Genomic DNA, 21,912 nt, shown 5'->3' with positions numbered 1-21,912 from the left:
TGTAACATACCATCTTAACACCACAATTTTCCATCCACAGCAGTAAAACACTGCCGGGTGTATTTGGTGAACGTTTGCTAAACATCAGGGTTATTTTGGTGCGGGGGATTTTCCATCCAGTTCAAGTCAGGACCCAAAGACCAAATAAATGTGTTCTTATGAGAAACGTTCAAAGACTTTTCAGCTGACTGCTGTGTTTAGTCTTTTACAGCTGGGTAGTAGGAGCTGCAACCAAAACACTGTAAAGACTGTTATGTAAGAGCTCAGGAAAGCAACAGAACTAGAGGAACAGCGCCCCCTTGTGGGACACATGACATAAACCAAAGTGTAGAATACGTTTTAAATCTTTAAGCATTTTATTACAGAAATGACACACAAAGTACTCACCTCTAGCACAGCCAGATCAGAGACACAAATGTTATTATTCAACATGTTCAGATGGATTCTGCCACATTTAACTGAATCACAAAGCAGAAAATTCTTTCACGTCCTGACTCATCTCTGATAAAAAGTCCACAGAGAGTTCAAAATGTGTAGCCCACTCCTCACTTGTTCATCTCCTCCTGAACTTCGGTGAAGATCTTCTTCTCCAGTTCAGACGTGTCGTACTCCTTCAGCATGTCGTACTCACGCCATGGCTCCGCCCACTTCTGAGCATGCTCCATTGCTTCTGGGGTCAGGCAGAGGTCAAAACGAATTCCCTGGATGTTAAACTTGGGTCGTTCCCAACGTTTGGACCAGGGCTTGGGCCTCATCTTCACTTTCAACTGATAGACAAAAGGAATCATGTCTGCATTAGGCTCCAATTTATTCTCAATAAAGATCTTAACTAAGAGATAGGCAACTTCTATCATGGCAGTGGCCACAAATGTGATTGTCTGATATATATATATTCATGCCAGCATTTAAAACAATGACCGATCTGAGCATGTACACAGGAAATGACAGGGTTTTGTGGACATTGTGTGATAATGTTGTCATTTTGCATGATTTTAGTGTCATTTTGTGATTGTCTTGTTGTAATTTAGCATGTTTTTGTCATTTTGCATGTTTTTAGTGTCAATTTGTGATTGTCTTGTTGTAATTTAGCATGTTTTTGTCATTTTGCATGTTTTTAGTGTCAATTTGCAGTTGTTTTGTGTTAATGTCATTTTGCATGATTTTAGTATCATATTGCATGTTTTTAGTATAATGTTTTGTGGTTGTTTTGTGTGATAATGTTGTCATTTTGCATGCTTTTAGTATAATTTTGTGGTTGTTTTGTTTTTTCTTTCATTTTGTGCATTTTTATTGTTGTGTAGTGTCATTTTGTGTGCTTTTGAAATCATTTTGTGTATTTTCCTCTCATTTTGTTGTTTTTTTTTTCTCAGCAGCTCTCACCTGGTTCACTGGTACCTCTCCAGTAGGGCAGCAGGGCTCAGGTTTCATCTCTGGATCCACGGTGCTGTACTCAGGCAGAGCGTCTCTCAGGTACATCAGGTTGTCATCCAGCCTTTTTTGCAGCCTCAGAACTTCAATCTTCTGCAAACGAGGGCTGTACAGCTCGTAGCAGATCTCCACACCTTCAAGTCCAACAGAGAAACGTAAGGGAATCAGTTGATCCTGATCTTATATTTCTGATAATCAACTCAACGTTCCAACTATAAGTCCACTTATTGCAGAACAATTCTCACCTTGATTATTAATGATGTTCCTGAGGACAAATGTGGCACCGAGTCCTTTCCCTCCTCTCTGAATACAGATGCCAACGAAGCGGTTTGTCTTCACGTTTGCATTGGGATCAGCCATGGTCACCGCCAGAATGCTCCCTGAACGGATCAAAAATAACATCTGACAATAAGATTGTTGGATTTCTATTGCAGTCAGGTGAAAGTAGTTCATATTGTATTTAATGCAGGAAAGTCCCATCACAACACATTTGAACCCTTTAGGAGGGCAGGGGCACTACATAACATTATAGTAACTCCTTTTCTGGGTTTGTCACAAGCATGTGAATTAGAGGGTTGGGGCAAAGAACCCTGGTAGAGAAACACTAAAGATGGCGAAAAACAGATTAGATTCAGGTAGCTATGGGCGATATTGACAAAAAAAACAATGTATCACGATAACGATAAAAATCACGATAAAAAAACTATAAAAAATCACAACTTAGTGTAAACAGGTTCTTTACAAACACAAATAAATGTGAATACATCAACATTAGACACATTTAAAAAGGCTATAATATATGCTGACTCAGAGTTCATGAGCTGATATTTTATGGAATATATTAGTGCATGTGGGTCACTATTGGTGTTTTTGTATGTAATTCATTTATTTCGGATTAATAGTGACATTATTATTGATGCTAACATTTATTTCACACAACGTGTGACATGTTTAGCTTTTATCCTTCCATAGTAAAATGTTAAATCTGACCATAAACAAGTCGGTGGCTCTCTGTGGTTTTATGACAGTAAGACGTGTTCTTTTTACTTGGTCTATTATTCCTTATATGGAGTGGTTAGCATTAGCTCTTAGCCCAGTCTGTGTGTCGGTGTGTTAGCTTTGCATAGTTAGCTTTAGTTGAGTTTCCAGTTCATAATCGTTGCTACAGGTTCATCTCTGTCCCTGTGTTTGTGGAACTTTGGGTGGATCTGACGGAGGAACTTGAATCGGTTCCCTTTGTTGGATGGTTGTCTGGTTTTAACCAAGTAGCGATCCATGATGTATCGCAGCACGGCAGCTTCAGGTAGCCGAGACGAGCACCTCACACACTCGGCGGAGTGTGCGGGGGGCAGTGGCGGTGCACGTCAGAGCTCCCGTAAACAGCGTTCCGCTCCAGAGAATAAAAGTTGACGACAAACAGGGGCAGTTTTGGCCCATGGAAAATGTTTTTTTGGGGCATTCTTAGCTAAATTGAGGGACAAATGGCCCGTGGCCCTCGCTAATCTCCGACATGGGAATTTACCGTTTTTATCGTGGGATGACATATTCTTACCGGTGAGAATATTTGACGATAAATCATAAACTATAAAATATCGCACATTCCTAGATTCAGCATTTATTTCATCCAACTTTGTAAATGAAATGTCAATAAGAAGGCCATCCCATTCTATCAAACCTCCATTCAAATTTAGGGTGCTTTTTAAAGACAAAGAAGGCACTGAAGGAGCAACTTCTGGTGTAGAAAGGAGACGTTTTTACCACGTGTTAATAGATACAGTAGTTGTATCGTGTGGGGACATCTTTAGAATAGTGTCAACACTGAATATCACCCAATGTTTACCTCCATCCACTGCAATATCAACACATTGGATATTCAAGTTTGTAAGTATACATTATATTTTGCACTATTTTCTATGTTTTTCTCTCTTTTATACTGAGCTGAGCTGCTGTAAAGGTCATTTATTTTATCTCATCAGGTCACTTCTTATGCATATGACAAGCTTGGTTTGTTCGATTACTTTTTTAGCAGTGTAACATAACCACAGGTAGTTCAAAGGGACAAATCAATGTACAATATTTCATAGAAAATGTGTGAGTGAGAGAGACTCCCTAATTTTGGATTTAGTAACCAATTCATGGCCTGTTTTTGAAAATTAAGATAAATGGAATATTTCCATTTTAAATAGATTTACACCCTTCTAATTTTATTTCCGTATTTTAAAAGCTGTATTTTCTTCATTTTAAATGGTTTATAAGACTGTTAGGAGATGCAGTAAATATTAAATAACTGCAAGGTTTTGAAAGTTGAAAATTTTGTAGAAAAATAAGTAAAGGCACACACTCACAGGACTTTTTTTACGACAATTTAAAAGACAAAACTAGCAAATCCACTTGTTTCTACTTTCTCCCAAACCATCTGCGAAGGTATTGTGCCAGTTGGAAAACATTAGAGTTTCTTACCAGCGTAAAATTCAGGGATATCGAAGGCTTTCCTCCTGCGGACCATGTCTTTCCTCTCCAGGAAAAACTTAAAGGGATCTGTTCGTTGTCGAGGAGGGATGAACTCTGGACTCAGGAACCTGAACAGGTGAACGAGACGAAACCATGAAGTGCTCACATATGAAACTGTTGTGTTTTTAAAAGGGACTTTTAGAATAAAAATCATACTTTCGCAGAGAAGCAACCGTCTGGGTTTTATCTATGATGACAGGTTTAGACGGCGGAACAAATTTAGGCGGCCCGGCTGCCAGACGGCATAAAGAGGTCGATAGAAACCCTGAAAGAAAGAAAAAATAAAGTACATTTAGCAAGCATGAAACACATTTCAATTCTTAAAATCAGTTTCCTTACAATATGACTTAAAACCTGATCTGATATGACTAGTCTAATTACCTGCACTTTTTTATTTTTAGACTGGACTACCGGACGCAAAATGCCACTCACTTTGTTCTTCTTGTTGTTGTTGTTGTGTACACGAGTTAAGATCGCTACTCCTCTGTTATTCGTGAACGGATTGGGCTGAAACTTGGTAGGTATAATCTATGGATGTGTACACATCGACGCTCTGAGCCCGATTTTTGATTTGAGGCCTAGAATTACCAAAAGAAGAAAAAAAAAAAGTTGATTTCTCATTTATTTACGAGTCAAGTATTACGATGGTTGGTGGTACCGAATCATTGGCACATACCGATATATACATGGGGCTCATTACCACGTATGTGTGAAGGGGGCGCCATTTTTCAAACGACTACTCCTCTGTTAGTAGGGGTGAGTATTGGCAAGGATGTTGCAATACGATACGAATCACAATACGATATCACGAAATATTGCGACACCCCTATCTGTTAGTTCTCGTTAGATCGGAATACAGTTTGTTATGAATACTCTATGAATGAATATGATTAGACGCTCTGAGCCCTTTTTTTCTGGTAATTTCCAAATGTATTTGAACATAGTCGTGTGACATATTGTTTTAAAGGTAATTCAACATAGATTGCGATTATGCCTCACACAATTCGATTAGGGGCCCAAGGCCCATCCCCCTTTTTCCAGCAATTTCTATTAAAGTTGATTTCTCATTTACTTGCAAGTTGGTGGTACCGAATCACTGACTCATACCAAATGGGGCCCATTACCCTGTACATGTCACGGGGTCACCAGGGGGCTTCATTTTTCAAATAACTAAATAACTACTCCTTTGTTAGTTTGGAATGCAGTTAGGTATGAATACTCTATGAATGAATATGATGAGAAGCTTTTTTTTTTTTTTTTTTTTTTTTTTTTTTTTTTTTTTTTTTTTTTTTTTTTAAATGGGGCCCACCCCCCATTTCTGGTAATTTCCAAATTTTTGGGAACACAGTCGTGTGATATATCGTTTCTAAGGTAATTCAACGTAGATTACAATTATACCTTGCACAATTCGATTAGAGGCCCGGGGACCCACCCCCCCTTTTCTTCAGCAATTTCCATTTAAGTCGTTTTCTCATTTATTTGTGAGTCAAATATTACAACAGTTGGTGGTAATAAATCATTGGCAAATACCAATATGTGAATGGGGCCCATTACTCCGTATGTGCCACGGGGGCGCTAGGGGCCCCATTTTTCACGACTAGTCCTCCGTTAATGCTCTATGAATCGGGCTGTAATCTGACATGGCTATTCTATGAGTGGATGTCAAGAGCCTCTTGGAGACCCTTTTTTTGCTCGGTGGAATCGGGTCATATCACTGAATTTTCGGGAACGCTGTACATGCTAATCGGCACAGAGACGTTCCGCGGACCCGGCCGTAGTTCATCCGAACTTGTTTTTATTAGAAACAGAAAAAACAAAGACATTTCACAGAATCCGATACCACAACAAAAAAATAAATAAAAAAATAAGCAGTGATATTTATATCGCTGAAAACTTTTGGGAGCAAATTGCACTTCACCGGTATCTGAGAGTATTTAAAGTTACATGTTAACTATAGTGCAAGATTGTAAAACATTCTTAAAAAAAAATTTTTTTTAAAAATATAGAAATACAAATAAATGGGTAAAAATAAAATAAAGGATACCCATTAAATACAATCCATAGCCATGAATGCTGGTCAACTTTGACCAAACACGGGAAATAATTTAATAATCTTCGACTTTATATGTAAAAATGTTGCTTATTTGAGTTCATTTGGCAAAGGCAAACAACCTATTGTAGCCGAAAACGTGTGCATTATTGACACAAACTGACTTATAGATGTCAAACTATAAAGTGTACTGGTTAAATTAGTGACCATGTCTAACAGGTAGACGTAGATAATTGAAGTAAATGTTGCCAACAGAATAAAACAACTACGTCACCACTTAAGACAGACACCACTAGAAGTGTTACAGTCGCTGCTTTGGCAGCGTCGTTAGCCACATTGACATAAAGTGGTTATTTTAACTAATTTATCATCCACACAGCCATTAACCAAACACCATAGCAGGAAAATAATGTCTTTAGTTGACTTACGTTCATTTTGAAGCTTCAGGGTTCGTGATAATCTCATGGAAAAGACACATTTTTCCACACTCTTGGCGCACACCGCCATGTCTGACCTTCTCTGAACGTCTACAGGAGCCGTGAAGGACAAAATAGTCAAACGCTTCATCCGCGTAATGGATGTAATGCGTGCAGTTGTACACACGATGGCGCACGTGTACCTCTTTAAACAATGGAAGGTTTAAAATATATATATTTTATTCATAATGTGAGACCCATTCATTATACACTAAATGCAGAAAAATGTCCTCAAACCCCCCAAAATGACAACAAAAACACAAAGTGACTCCAAAAAACATAGAAAATTACAAAAACATACACAACAAAAATAAACACAATTACTCTAAAAACACACAAAACTATACAAAACACAAAACATAACAACAATGAAAACGCACACACACAACCCTTTGGTGTTTCTTGTTTATTATTGTTCAGATTGATCATTTTTCTAAACACTGACATGAATGTTGATCAGGTGACCCTCAAATCAATTACATTTCTGAGATAGAGCAAATACAAATTCATTTTTACATGATACTTAACTATCACGTTGCAAATGGTAAATATTTATTTGAAAAAATATCACATCACAAACATCAAGTCAAGTGAGAAGGAAGGAAAGCTGTAACGGGTTAAAATGACCTCAGTAATACATCTATTACAGGGGTATCAAACTCATTTTAGTTCAGGGGCCACAATTTGACCAGTTTGATTTGAAGCGGAAAAACTAGTAATTTCCACATTAAAGTACCCTTGTTTGCACGTCCTCGTACTTAAGATATATAAAGTGTGTAAGGCGCCGACAATATTCAAGCGATATGTGTCCTTAAACTTATAGTCACTTACATTTTCTTGATTTTGTGACTATTTTGTCATTATTTTTGGGACATTTTGTAGAATAATTTGTGGAAAATTGCAGGATTTCAGGAAAATTGTGAGTTTTTTCAACAATTTTTTAAAAATAAATGCCAACATCAATTTATTTAGTTGCTCGGGCTAAAAAGAAGAGTTGCTTGGTGGAGTGAAAAAAGCCCTCAGTCAGCAACATAAACCCATAGCAGCATACCTACAGAAAGTTACTCAGAAGTGAGAAACTGTGAAAAGATTTAACTCATAATAAACAAATATTAACTCAAACAAAACATTATTATTATTTTGCATTTCATTGTAAGAAATCAAAGAGAGTCATGTTGCTATAATGTATCTTTGTTAGTTTAACTTTACAGTAGGCCTGGGTAATACATTGAGATTGTTTTATTTTGGCGATATAAGAAATGACAATATCACAGATAATGATATATTTTTTTAATGTTATAGCTTGTTTTGTATTAAAATACTTGTTATAGGAGTTGTTGCTTTTGCTACTTCTCAGAACAGCATGAAATGCACAGTTAGATAGACTTCTGAGTGCGTCCTAACGCAGACCTTCCCCTAAACAAGCCACACTACAGAACTCACTCACACGTGCTGTCCCTTATACTAGAAAACGACAAAAGTGGCACATATTGTGCAGCTTTTTGTTAATAAATTTTGCATCGGCAAACTCAGCCCCAAATTGTCTTACTGGCAAGACTTTACTGACAAAGACAAATCGAACGCTCTTAATGTTTAACAATACAGTAGGAAGGTCCCGATAAAACTTTTTCACTTCCGATACGATGCCGATATTGCAGCCTTGGGTATTAGCCGATGCCGATATCGATCCGATACAATATCAGCACGACTCATACATACTTTTTATACGTGATCAGGCTTGATCAAGTGATGTTACTCAAACAGAGAACAATAGTCAACAATTCAAGTTCACTTCAGTTATTTTTTACTGTCAGTATATGATGGGAACAACTGAGGGCGGGGACAAAAACAACAAAAACTTATCGGAGCGCTTATATCGGAGATTTTAGATGCAGTCTGATAAAATCCTATATTTGTTTTCTGGCTGATATCGGACCGATATTTGATATCAATATCAAATCAGGATTCCTCTAATACAGAATAAAATCACATTATATAAATGAATTATATATTTATGTATTCTTGTAATTATTATTATTATTATTATTATCATCATCATGAATAATCAATTATATATGTTTTATTTAAATATAAGATTGTTATTTGCACTTTTTATTTGACAAAAGAAATATGAAAAATCGTAATACATTTTTGTTGCTGTTGTTCATTTGATTCCTATTAAAAACACTTGACAGATTAACTGCAGATTGTTAATTGCACTTTTTATTAAAAAAAAAAAAAAAAAGAAAGAAAGAAAGAAAGAAAAGAAATACGAAAGCTCACAAAAACTTTTTATTTATTGTTTTGATTCCTATTCAAGACAATTGACGCCACGGAATGACTGTATATTGTATTTTTTTTTTTTATTTTACATTTTGGGTTGGTGGTACGGAGCCTCTAACGTACCTTGGCATTTTAATTTTTTTTTTTTTTTTTTTAAATGAAAAAGGTTGAAAAACATTGCTTTAACTGACGTTGACTCCATGCATTATTATGGTTCGTGTACGGTGTCTGCTTCCGGTTGGCAGGCTGTGCTCGTGCTCGTGCTCCTGCAGGTGGGCTCGGGGCTGCGTGCACGCGCCGCGCAGACAGCAGCTGGACACGCGCTCAGAGCTCAGACTAGTGAGTCTCTCCTACAGCATACAGTGCTGGAGGATGAGGGGCTGAAAGCAGCGGGATGGGACGGCACTACTCCCTCTCACTCTGAACACTTCTCTGCTTTTCTTCGGACTTTTATTTTGTAATGCTTCGGATAAAACCCACAACTCGGAGGCTTCAAGGATGTTCTTCTCGGATGGAAATCTCACAGCCGTCAGTTTTGCTCTCCTGTTGGGAATAACGTGTCTCAGCGTCCTGTGCGAACTCACCCAGGGCTCCTCAGACCTCTCAGGTGGGGGGGGAATTTTATTTATTTATTTACTTATTTTTTCTTATATATTATCAATGTCCTGTTTTCCAAAAGTTATGTAACTTTGTTTTTTACAGACTTTTAAATGCATTCAGACTAATGCAAACTCTGGCTGACGGTCGTATACAAATCTACGTCACAGTGTAGTAGCCAGCATGCGTGTGTAGAAGTGAACAACAGTGATTTCTTCTTCTTTTTCTTCCCCCTGTGGACGACCCGTGCCTCTAGCGTGCTGCAGCATGCACACACTCCCAATGTTTGCCTCCCAACACACACACATTATCTTCTTTGCCCTATTTCGACACACTTGTCAAGAATGCCCCAATTACTGCACTTCGAACGACATGCATGTGTATAAAGATTAGAGGTTGTGCAAAAGACCTGCAGCACATCCCATTGGTAATGCAAATAAGATCAATCCAGTTGATGTTGCGGTTGCTATGGTAACAATACCATTCATAATTTGAAAACATATACAATTTAAAAGGTAAAACCAAAATTCTCTAAAGGAAAGTGTTAATTTTGATTTAGTTTTTTGTCATAGTGTATTTTGACTTAAATGCTACTTTTTTACTCAAAGGTTAGTCATCAGGACTAGGGTGTCCCGATATCGGTCCGATATCAGCCTGAAAACGAATATCGGATTAAAATTTCCGATTTATTGATTGATTTTTTTTTTTTTTTTGCAATTCATTTTTTCTTTATTTTATTCAATTGTAGAATACTGTAAACATTATGTTGAAGGTTAAAATCTATCTATATATAACCAATTGGCTGATAATAAATGGGTCAGTTTTTCTCTTACGTACTTGATCAAGCCTTTTCTAACATTCCACACTACAAAATAAGTAATTATTAATTTTTTATTGAAAAAAAAAAAAAAAAAAAAAATTATCGATGATTCACGCCGATATTTGATCAATATCGGCCGATACGCAAGGCTGCAATATCAGTATCATGATATCAGAAGTGAAAAAAATTGTATGGGGACATCCCTAATTAGGACTATTTCAATTATATTCAACAAAATGACATTAAGATCGACTAAAGTATAGAATTTATGCATATTTTAAAAATTAACTTAGCATTTTTCACCCTGATAAGGGATGGTGTTAATTTTTGTAAATGCACAGACAGATTTGATGTGATCAATGTGTAATAAGCTAAGACCACATGAGACGCCTTATGTCCACACACACAAACACAATAAACATACTTCCTATTGGATCACTGACAACAAAAGTCATTCTGATTTGGATATCTTCCAAAAAAAATAAAATAAAAAGGTTCTTATTGTCTTTCGTCCTATTGTGAACATTAAAATTAAGATATTTGATATAGTTTTCATTAGGCCGAGGTGATATATCAAAATTCAAGTCATATATTGTGCAGCCGTTGGTTAATAAATGTGCCTGTGTGACATTTCACATCAGCAAATTTAACCCAGAATTGTTTTTCTGGTCAGACTGTTTTGAGTTAAAAAAAAAAAAACAAATATAGAGATTTATATCTTATATTGCCATTTTTGAGAAAAACTATCAAGATATGAGCTTTGGTCATACACAAAAAACAGTGTCATATTCTCATTATTGTCACTTGAAACTATGTAGTAGAGCAAAACTATGATGAACGTTTTTAATATTGGTTCAAGCTTGTTGACCAGAGGATGCTTGACATAAAATGCGTGTCAAAGGTTTAAAACAAGGTTAAGAAAACTACAGATTGTTGTTAAATTAACCTTAACTACATGCCACTGCACGCTGGTTTATTCCTTTATCGTCTTACTGTTGAATGCGTTATTGGGTGTTGTTGGACAGGGGTACAGTTCAGGGTACACCACTGGCTACAGCGCAACATGATTTAATGTATAAACAGTTGAAAAAATCAAAGACATGTAGAGGATTTCAAGCAATTTTTTGTGTTGTAGTTTTAGTGCCATATTCATATTTGGTCCTGAGCTTTCCTCAGTCTGAATGGTCATCCATTTAATTGGACTTTTAAGTCAATGAAGTAGAACAGTTGTCACAGTGTAGTCCAAACCATGCATCCAAACAAGAGACAAGCACAAGCATAACTTCAGATTTGATGCACGCAAGCTGACATGTAGCATTCATCTTTATTTCCGATAGTCTGTGAAGCTATGTTGAACCGAAGCCAAGCCTTCAGGCTTTGTTTACAGTGCCATAAACCAGGAAAGGGGCTTTGTGTCAGTGTTAATTGGCCTCTAATGGGTCTAATGGCTGGAAACACTGAAGTTAGAGGTGCTAAAGAGCACATGTATGTTTCACGGCCCTTGTGGATTTGGTTCGTAATGAGTCGCTCAACGTCACGGTCTACCAAAGGTTAGGAGTCATTCATTTTGGGCAGCAGGCGTTGATTTACCCACATGTTGTGTGTAATAATGTATGAGTGATTTGGTGGAATGGGGCATAATTAAGCAAAAGCCACAAGACCATTTAATTGTAGATTTCTACTACTTTAATTGGGCTTACAAATGACTTTATTTGGCCAGACATTCTTTTTTTTTTGTTTAAAAATGTGCAACTTCACTTTATGTTACAGTACTCTGGGAAGAATACTAAGTCGGCGTCTCCATGCACTAAGACAGTGAAATGCGAAACAAGCAACAATATAATGAAGTCAGGAAAAAGAAGGTTCTTGATCAGGCATGGGCAACTGGCAGCCCTCGGTCAAATTTTATGCGGCCCCCAAAGTAGACGTACAAAATGACAGGAAAATAAACAAAACAAAAGCAAGATTTCATTACAAAACAACAAAGAATTACAACAGAGAAACACAGTGAAAGACAAGAAAAACACAGAAAATACTCAAAAAAAAAACCCCACCAAACTACTACAAAAATGAAGAAAACCACAACGGTAATACACAGAATTTCTCCAAATAACACAAAATGACTACAAAAGAACACAAAAAGAAGAGAAAAACGCAAAAAATGACTCCGCAAACCCACAAACATCAGAAATACATAAGAATTACTCAGAAAAAAAATACCGTTTACAGATAAAGTACACAAAAGAACAACAGAAATGCACAAAATGCTTTATAACAAGTAAGACAACAACAAACATAAAAACGTTTTGTTTTTTCCTGTTTACGCTCAGATAGGTCATTATTCTAAATGCTGACATGAATGTTGATAATGTGGCCCTTCGATCAAACAAACCTATTTTTGTGGCCCCTGTTGTGTTAGAAGTTGCACATCTTTGCTCTAGCTAGTATTAAACTTAAGCTTCTGGAGACGCTCTTTTTTTAATCAGCTCCATACGGTCCGTCTACTGGACTCCACACCCCACAATGCAATGCGCGAAACAGTACCATAAATGTATCACCAGCAGCTTTAAGTGAAATCTACTGCTAGCCTTTTTGATGATCGCAGTGATTCGTTTATCCAACGTTGGTCTTTAGCCTTCTCAAAATCATGCAGGGATGATAATTTAACATGATAATGTTACTGAGGCTAGTTACATCTGACTCTGTGCACTTTGTTTATATATAAAAGAGAGCTTTACTTTTGGACATATTAATAAGTTTTCAAGTTTTTTGTAGTTTTATGTATTGTACTTAGGGCAGATTTTGGTTAATGTTCAAGAACAGTCTTTCAGCACGTCGTATTTTGCGTCTGCTAGAATATTACAAATGACTAAAGTACAACGTTGAAATATTTCCAAATATTTTCATGCATTCATTTCCATTTCAGCTGACCTTTTTCTCAACAACTGGTTGTAATGAATATTTTATATTACACCCGTTAAAATGATCTCATAGCTTGCAAATTAATACAATATATTAGTGCTGCAGGAACAGATAGGTGTAGTCAGAGTGTAACGTGCAGCACTTTTACAGCCCTCAGGCTATCAACATCATCAGATTAGCTAACTATTACCTTCTCTGTGAGGTCTTTTTTTTTAATTTAAAGCTATAAAAGTAAATACAATAACTTTCTGGGCATCTGGCTTGTATTTGGCTTGATTACCTTTTTTGGCCAGCACCTGAAACATGAGCTAATGCTACATTACCTTCCACAGTAACTTGCTTATTAACTGCATTTCTCCTTTTTTCGAACAAATCTACCGCACCATATTAGGTGGTAGTAATTTCTTACGTTTTCTGTTGGTTCCTCAGATAGAAAACACTTGATGTGTTTGTTTTAAGCTGTAGAAACCTGTAAAGTTCTAGCTGAAAAACGTTCATTATGTCTTCTTATTACTATAGACGTGATTTGGTTCTTTTTTAGACATTAAATTTAGGAGTAGATGTTGTGAACTAAGGTAAGAGCAACAAAAAGAACCAAAAAAACCTCTAAACCTTGGTAATCTGCTGGTATCAGACTTACAGAAGCTCACTATGTTAGCAAAAACGTTACAGTGAAACCACTTTTCCATCCTTTCTCTGTCATAAAACCCCACAGGCGAAATGCTATTTAACCTCAGTCAATGGGATGTAAGGCTGTTGAAGGGCCAATGGGTCAACTGAGGTCAACCCACAGTAACCATGAGAGTGTGGTTAGGGGGAGTCATCATCCATCTTCCTCTTTGTTTCTCCTTGTCGAACCTGATCACATGAGGCTTTGCACAGATGGGGAAGCTAGCAGGGATAGAGCATTGTGTGTATTTTTCTTTTCCAAAAGTATTTTGATTTAAAAGAAGAATAAAATATGGCTAACTTTGGTAATATTTAGTAATATGATTTTCTTAATGTGCTTGTGCTGGTAAATCTTCCACTCATCAAGCATTACCCAGTTTGAATAGTTTGTTTTTTTTACCTCATCCAAGGAAGTAATACTTTCACTGGCATTTATTTATTTCTCTGTTAGCAGGGTTAGGTCAAAAGTAATTCACATACTTTGAAAAAACTTGAACTAAAGATAGACCTTATGCCATGGAAGACTCCATTACATTTTGGAAGGGGTCTGGATCAATACACTGAAATTTGAAAAATGTGTATCTTGGTTCGTAATTGACTGATCTTTATGAATTTTGATGTTATGTTGGGTTGGTTCCTCAATAACTGCACTGTCTGAGACTAAGTTTGATCTGGATCGGATCTGGATTGTGCATTTTATCACGTTTTTCGAAAAAAATGGAGGTGCCCATTCATTTGGATCTACTGTTATTAATGGGGGATATACCGGTACATTTCTTCCAAGCCTTTGAAGTGTGAAGGATCATTGTATCACTGATCCAGATAACTGCCAGTATCTGGGAAAGAGGAGATTTGCTGCTTGGCAGAGGTTTACGCTCTCTGAGTGCTTGTGTTTCCTTTGTAATGTTAAGATGCAATAATCCAATAGTAATCAGTAATGAAAATACACATTTGCGAATCCCTTGTCTTGATTCATAAAAAGTCTTTCAGCTTAACTATTGTTTATAGTTTACCATGAAACAGTGCCATGCTACGTTTTGGTGCTTACCCTAATCTAACCCTGCTAGTAGACTAGTGCAGGGTCGAGTGTGTAAGGTCTAACTCTGCACCAGTAGCTGGGTCGGCTGTCTTTACTACCTTTTAGATTTGATTATGCTTTACAATGATCTGATTGGCAATTTCGGATCAACCGATATTTGGCTTTTTATGCAATTAATGTGATCGTCTGTAATGTCTTAATTTGCCGATCCGATCAATGACGTCATTGTCGTGATGAAACTTTCGGTAGTTGCTCCCATTGCATTGTTTTGTCCGTCTCATTTACACCAAAGAGTTGTTTGCTTTACATGACACAGGCTTTATTTCACTCGTATTTGTGCACAAAGGTGAAAACCTATGAGTCAGCGGCAAAAATGTCGAGCGGAGCGGCTGAGCACCGGACTTCTTCCCCAGTCGCGGGTGTGTGTGACATGGGACTCCCGTTTAATTCAACAGCTGCAACGTTTATTTTGCCAATCACTAAAAAACAGCATGCAGCTTATAATCAATCTGCTCCGGTCTCACACGCACCCTCACGCGGCACATGGTCGAGCGACTAGGGCATTCATTCGCAGTTAAAGGGCCACGCAACAAATGTTATGGAAATTCTTCAACTCTTCCATTCCCTCACAGTCACAAGGCTGCGTTTTGGTCCCAAAAAATAGTACCATTTAATTTTCCGTGAATCTATATCAGGTGGTACTGAAGGAATTCAATTGTTACCTCAAAAAACCAATTGAATTCATATGATCGGATCGGTTATTGTTTTTTTTTTTTTTATCTGACTGATCGGTGATCGACCTAAAAATCCTGATTGTGTAAAGCCTAGATTTGATAGCCGTTACTGCGCAGTTAAATGACTGTCACATTAATTTGATTACATAACTGAGTTCTGGCATTCCAGGGATGAATTCTTTCACGCAGCTTCTCAGATTTGGCGTAGGCTGTCTTCCACCCAGCATTGTGTGAATGCAGTCTGAATGTCAACCTTGCTTAGACCCCCCATTGAGGAATCCAAGTACAGCCAACAAGGGGTGCAGGGTTAGTGTAGTGAGGCGGCACAATTAGCACTCAGTCTCACGCCACCACCTCGCTACAAGCATATCTCATGGCCTCTGATTCTTAATCCGCTTTGGTTTTTGAGTAGCCCTGAGAACAAGTTGCACGATAAATCCCCATGCTTTTCTCACACAGCCCCTTCCCCCTCTCATACACTCATCATCTGTTCTCCACCACGTCTCCTCCCCGCCTCCTTGCTGCCACTACTCCTCCCTAGGGCTTGCCTGATCACTGTTTCTATGTCTGCGTGTGCACCAGGTGAGCTCTGTCTAAACAAATCCTGCCTCCCATTTGTTTTGTCTACTGTTGTAGGGGCAGGAGGCAAGGCGGACGGCAAGGGCCTGGCACAAGGCTTCTTTTCTCCCAAATTCAATAGGGACTTGCTGAATGCTTCTTTTCAAGGAATGGCTTCTTTCAATGACTCCCCCAAATGGGGCTATAGGAGGAAGCTGCCAATAACAAGGCTGAGTTCATGTAAGATATTTGTCTTTCATGGACAATATCTGAGATTAGTGGTTTCAAGAATTTTGGCTTTTCAATGTAGTACTTTTCCTTCAAAACAAAGCTAACAAAAACATATAAATTACAGATAATATCATCCCATTAGGAGGGAAGTCATTCAGACTTGCATTCCATGAAAGTTTTTGGAGCTTCCCCCTGGGGAATGCCAAAGCCATTCTTAGGCCCGCTGAGACAAAAACCTCTTCAGCAACAAGCAGGCAAAATGATTGGTCTTTTATCCAAAGGAAGATGACCTAACTGGATGCCCAAAGCACATAAATTGATACCTTTTATTACAGAAAGAAAACTGCCTTTTATTGAGCTGCACTCGGATTGTTCTCCTCCTACACCTGTGTTGTGACATGTGATATAGTTTGATTTCCAGTTTTAAAGCTTGGTTTTATCCAGGAAGGTAGTTCACAGGGCCTAAGATTTTCCGTTTTAAAAGTTCCCCAAATCTGTTTCTGGGTATACCAATTTTATACTTTTCTGTTTCGTTTCCATTTAATCATATTTTCCCATTTAGATGACTTTACTGGCCATTTGTACTAATACACCAACAGCTAAATCTGTCTTTGTACCAGAGCCTTTTCAGATTTGAATTCAGTCATAATAATCTGAACTGTTCATCACAACACATTAAAAACACACTTCAAATGAAGCTCTGCATACATTTTCAATCACAGGATAACATGGTCACCAGTGTGAGATTTTGAACGGGATTAATGGCAGAATTCACATTTTGTAGACTTTCAATCACCCGTTTCTAAGATTTCAAATAAATTGAAAACCAAGCACTATCATGGTACAGACCGGAAAAAAAGATGGGTGCCTCTGTTTTCATTCATGGCACAATGTGAGAGGTGTGTGTGTAATTTAGGGTGGATGTCTGGCCCAGCATAGTATTATAGTGATGAAAGACATGACTCACTGTGTAAAGTCCTCCCCTGGGATACAAAAAGGCCATAAACAAACACACACATAAGGCAGAACCTGATATCATGCAAGGAAGCAACAAAGTAGTGCTGGTGGTGAAAGATGGGTATTTAGAACAGGAAACAAATCTGCTCCTCTCATTTGAGACCGAATGATCCCATCTTAAACCGCAAATTGGGGCTTGGTAATCAGCTATAACGCATATTAAACACACAACATGTTAGAAATGATCATAAGTCTTAATTTTACGTGAATAGGTTTTCTGTTTGAAGCATCATATTTTCACTAAAATAAAAAGAAAATGTGTCCAATTGAGGAGACAATAACCGAAAAAAAAAGATTGTCATAATTGATGTAAAAATCTCTTAAACGTACACATAGCTTTAAAAGGCGAGTTTTCTGATAATCAAATCATGGCACATTGAACATCCTAACTCACACCAATTAAAATCATGATTTGTCTCCCTGCCAAAATCTCGGTGGTAGATCCTCCCTTCCTGACTGAAATATTATTATTATTAATAAATAATAAGCATCTCCAAATGTATAAATCTAATTATATGTCAAATTACGCTGATAATCCCTTTCAAACTCTCTTTCTACATGTAACAGATTTAGTAGTAATGCTATCAAGTGATTGGAAATGAATACAGAGCTTCATCTGAAGTGTTTTTTTAAGGTGTTCTAATAAATCTAATAAATCTAATAAATCTAAAAAGACACTGGTACAAAGACAGGTTTAGCTGTTGGTGTATTAGTTAAGCTGGTGGTCATTTTACCTGGTGACACGTAACAAAAGAAGCATCAACAAACACATGGCTGCACAGGGTTTCATGCAAAACGTTAAGGAGTCACTGGTTGGTGGTAATTAAGTGTTTCACAAATAATGTTTTTGAAACGCAACATGCATTTGCATGGTTATTTTTCTGCTGAGGGTCTAGCATTGACGCGAACATATAAAGACTGGTTCTTGACAGACTTAGGGCTCAACGGGCAGAACAGCAACACCAGCAAGCATCGATGAATGCCACGGGCTGAGTGACAAAGAAAAACATCCAAGACATCCACTGCTGGCTTCATTTCCAGCCGTCACGACTACATCTTGCCACTGTATACAGGTGGACTCAGGCAAGAAAGTGATTTGGCACTGCGCAACCCACCTTTGCTTAAATTCAAATCACAACTCATGTCAAGAAGACCACACTGACCAACCCCCCACCCACCCCTTAGCCCTATGATGATGGGGAGTGGTGAAGCAGCAGGTGTGGACACACTAGAACCTGGAGTCATAGACTCAGGCCATAGGGTTGTATTCTTGTGACCAAGGCAGCACTAGATTTCGGCAGCCCCCCCGAGTGACTAGGCAGCCCTCTTCCAGAATGCACTGCTTACCTCTCTAGCATGAGGGTTGGGCATGAAAAGGTGCCCCAAAAATTGACTGCCTCATCCCTACCCTAGACAGCTAACTATGGTTGGCAAGAGTCCCATCACCAGCGTTAAGAAATTATAAATGTAAATAATGCTAATGTGCCGATACCGATACTTGTATCGGGAGGGGCCCCGATACGGCACTAAAAGGCTGGCATTGGTATTGGCAAGTACTATTTATTAAGACACTGATGCCATTTACAGCATCAAACTCTTCTTCAAACGCAGCACCTTGTGTTTTTCTCTCTCCCGACTTTCACTGCTGCTCTGACTCCTGATGACAGAAACGCGTATGGTTGCGTGTTCAGCGCATGCCAAGGCAAGCTATCACTATTGGCCCAGAGATGCCACTCTGAACATGAGAGAAAATGTTAGCGGTTTCCAGGACCTGACACACTAATGCGCCCTGTGGATGGTTAATACTAATTGTGTCATTTTAGTACCTGACTCATTTTGAGTTTTGTTGACCTAGGACTGCCAGTAGGTAGAGCTTAAAAAATAAAGATAGTGTTAACTAAAGAATAGGTGTCACTTTTCAAAAGTTGATATCAGGGTTTGACCTGAATTTAGGCTGTGTTTTAAATTACTGACCTTGGCTCAAAGACCTACCTGAACAGTTTCATTCTCTGCTTATCATCAGCTGAAACTGCTCAGCCAGTCAATCCTTAATCTGATAATCATTACTTTGCATAGGTTTAGTTCAGTGTAAAAACACCCAAAATAGTCAAATCATAAGTTGAGCTGGATGGGTTTGATGGTAATAACTGTTATTGGGCAGTGCAGACGCTGGGGTCTAAATCCTAAACTATTTACCTGCATGCATGTATACATACAAGCTGTGTTTGCACTTGTCCTCCATTGCATAAGAAAGAGCGAAAAGTGCCAAAGAAAACACTTGATTGTTGAGTGGCACACTGCATACAACTGCTTTTGAAAACACACTCGACTGAGACTTCAGCATTCTTCTTTCAGCCAACAACACGTTATATTTGAAAAGTGATTTCAAGTTGAGTAAAAATCACATCTTTGTTTCTTAATTGTAAGACATTTTGGCTGCACAAATCCCCTTATGTTCGCACACAATAACCAGCACCCACTCATTTTTACAACTCTACAACTTCATGGAGGATGTCTCCCATGTTTTAATGCCCCTCCTGCTTCCAGTTTCTCTCTGATTTCCAGGGAGATGATTTGTAGTTCTCACATGGTTTTCTCTCTTTTTTTCGAACCTCATTTCCTCAAACATTTCCTCCTTTTTCACTGCTTGCTTTCTTTGGTGTGAGAAAGAATGAGCAACTTTCAGAATAGCTTGATAAACTCAAAAAGGAAAGGAAAATTTGAGGAGTCAAAGCAAAACCAAAATGTGAAGAAGACAGTGTAAAAAGGGACAGTTTGAAACAAGGCTGTTGCTTTGCCCCCAACAGTGTAGACTGACACTCTGTATTATAGCATGCTATAGCAGCCCATTCCTCAAAGCACGGCTAATCTGTCTCTAACTGCTAAGTTTAGAGGAGAAAGACTTGCACTTGTACTTCTCTGTTCAAGTCATTTTGTGTTGAATATATCAAACAACTTTTTTGAACTTTGATTTATAGTAAGAGGTCACCAGATGTTGTGTATCTTTAAGGTGGATCAAGAGATTGATGTTGAGACAATAGAAATAGGTAGAGGTACTAAGTTAACTGGACACCAACAAAGGCGCTAGATTTGTTGCTAGTTGCTTTTCAAAAAAAGAAATGCTAAGGGCTCTGAAAAGTTGATAAGCTGTTCCATTACATTCATTTTAAGGAGTTTTATACTTATACCTTTTAACTTGTATACTATTGGCCCCAAGGCATACATTTTGTTTTACATGTGGAAGATGGAAAATGACAGAAAACCTTGAAGCTATACTTGCCCTTGCCAATAATCCTTCTTTTTGAAGTGGTTGTCGAACTTCAAAGTTTGATATCTCATTGGTAGCCTTATTTCCAACACAGGTCGTCTTTGAGTTAGCATTTGGTGCATTGTCAGTGTGTAAAGACAGTTGAAAAAACATTTGGATATTTCATCACGAATGAGCTTGGTAAACGGATATATTGTAGTGTTAGGGGAACCTTCTAAAAAATCAAAATCAAAAGTTAATAGAAGCTTTCCTCAATATACCGGTATGTAGCAAATACTTCTACCTAAGGAGACCCAATCACTTGTTGGCAACAAAAATAAGATGGCCCAGCAACACTTCCTGATGGGTAAGGTGAGCTCTCCTTGTAATCCGGGTGTACCTGCAGGTTTGTTGTTAATGGAATGAGATCTGCTTGGTGCGTCCCATTGGACATCCCCGCAGAGAGCTGTTCAGTCCCTCGGCTCTTCACGAGTTATTCTGTTGTTTGTTTTCAAAGAGCAGCCTCCGGATTAGCTGGTTAATTCTTCCAAAGGCTTTCTCTTACCCCATATTTCTCTTTAAAGTGTCCTTTAAAAAATCCTTTTTCTTACAGCACATCTCCAAGTACTTAAGTATGCTGTATTAAAAAAGGCATTGTGAAGAATTCAAAGAATGTATTGGACGTGTTTGGAAATTGATAGATTGATAGATATAATTAATTGATCCACAAGGAGGAAATTTGGGTTTCATCTTTGTTGAAGCAGGAATGCTTGTAGTTGTAGGACTGTTAGCCTTAAGCTTAGTGCACTCATAAAGATAATCAGGCTGTTTTTGTCTTGATTTACCCCCTTCCCGTTCAAGGATGGCAAATACTAGATTATCTTCTGTTTTAAATAATTATCCTATAAGATTATTCTGTGGTCTGAGGTGTGTTAAGGGTGAATTTGTCTTGATAATCAGCTCTTAAGTGGGCTAGGGACAGAATTTGTTAATATTTATGGCCACTTTCGACAACTTCCGACTCATCACCCTGTGATTTGTGAAGCGGAACATAATGTAGCCAATCAAGACGCAAGCTGACATAATGCTGCATTCAAGGCAACTCAGAACTCAGCATTTTAAGTTGAAAATTCTTATTTCTATGAATTCAACTGAGTTGAGTGGCAGTACATCGAATAATCTCAACTATGGCTGACTGCCACAATCTTTAATTTTTTTCCCCCGACTTTAACGAGTTGGAGCTCTGACTGCAGGTGGTGTTCCAAGTCACTTTTTGAAAGAGGAGTTTTGAAAGTCCAGAGTTTAGAGTTGCTTGGGATGCATCATTAGC

The 21,912-nt window shown here is 37.9% G+C and overlaps 2 protein-coding genes across 2 annotated transcripts in view; one reads left to right on the top strand and one right to left on the bottom strand.

Moving 5' to 3' along the window:
* Positions 1 to 333: 333 nt before the first annotated feature.
* On the bottom strand, positions 334 to 6,544 carry mrpl19 (mitochondrial ribosomal protein L19). Its single transcript, XM_028440267.1, has 6 exons — positions 6,418 to 6,544; positions 4,096 to 4,204; positions 3,889 to 4,007; positions 1,674 to 1,808; positions 1,381 to 1,562; positions 334 to 767 (listed from the first exon to the last, which is right to left on the bottom strand). The coding sequence occupies exons 1-6, from the start codon at positions 6,494 to 6,496 to the stop codon at positions 546 to 548; spliced, it is 846 nt and encodes a 281-aa protein (XP_028296068.1). The 5' UTR covers positions 6,497 to 6,544; the 3' UTR covers positions 334 to 545.
* Positions 6,545 to 9,096: 2,552 nt separating this feature from the next.
* The window catches only part of eva1aa (eva-1 homolog A, regulator of programmed cell death a), an 89,538-nt gene continuing 76,722 nt past the window's right edge, over positions 9,097 to 21,912 (top strand). Inside the window, exon 1 of the mRNA XM_028440265.1 lies at positions 9,097 to 9,355. Within this exon, the coding sequence (XP_028296066.1) occupies positions 9,247 to 9,355 (109 nt within the window). The 5' untranslated portion in view covers positions 9,097 to 9,246. The remainder of the gene's footprint in view (positions 9,356 to 21,912) is intronic.

Source organism: Gouania willdenowi, chromosome 24, assembly GCF_900634775.1.
Source record: "Gouania willdenowi chromosome 24, fGouWil2.1, whole genome shotgun sequence".
Lineage (NCBI taxonomy): Eukaryota > Metazoa > Chordata > Actinopteri > Blenniiformes > Gobiesocidae > Gouania > Gouania willdenowi.
Note: the sequence above shows the minus strand (reverse complement) of the source record. Positions and strands in the feature narration are given on the sequence as shown.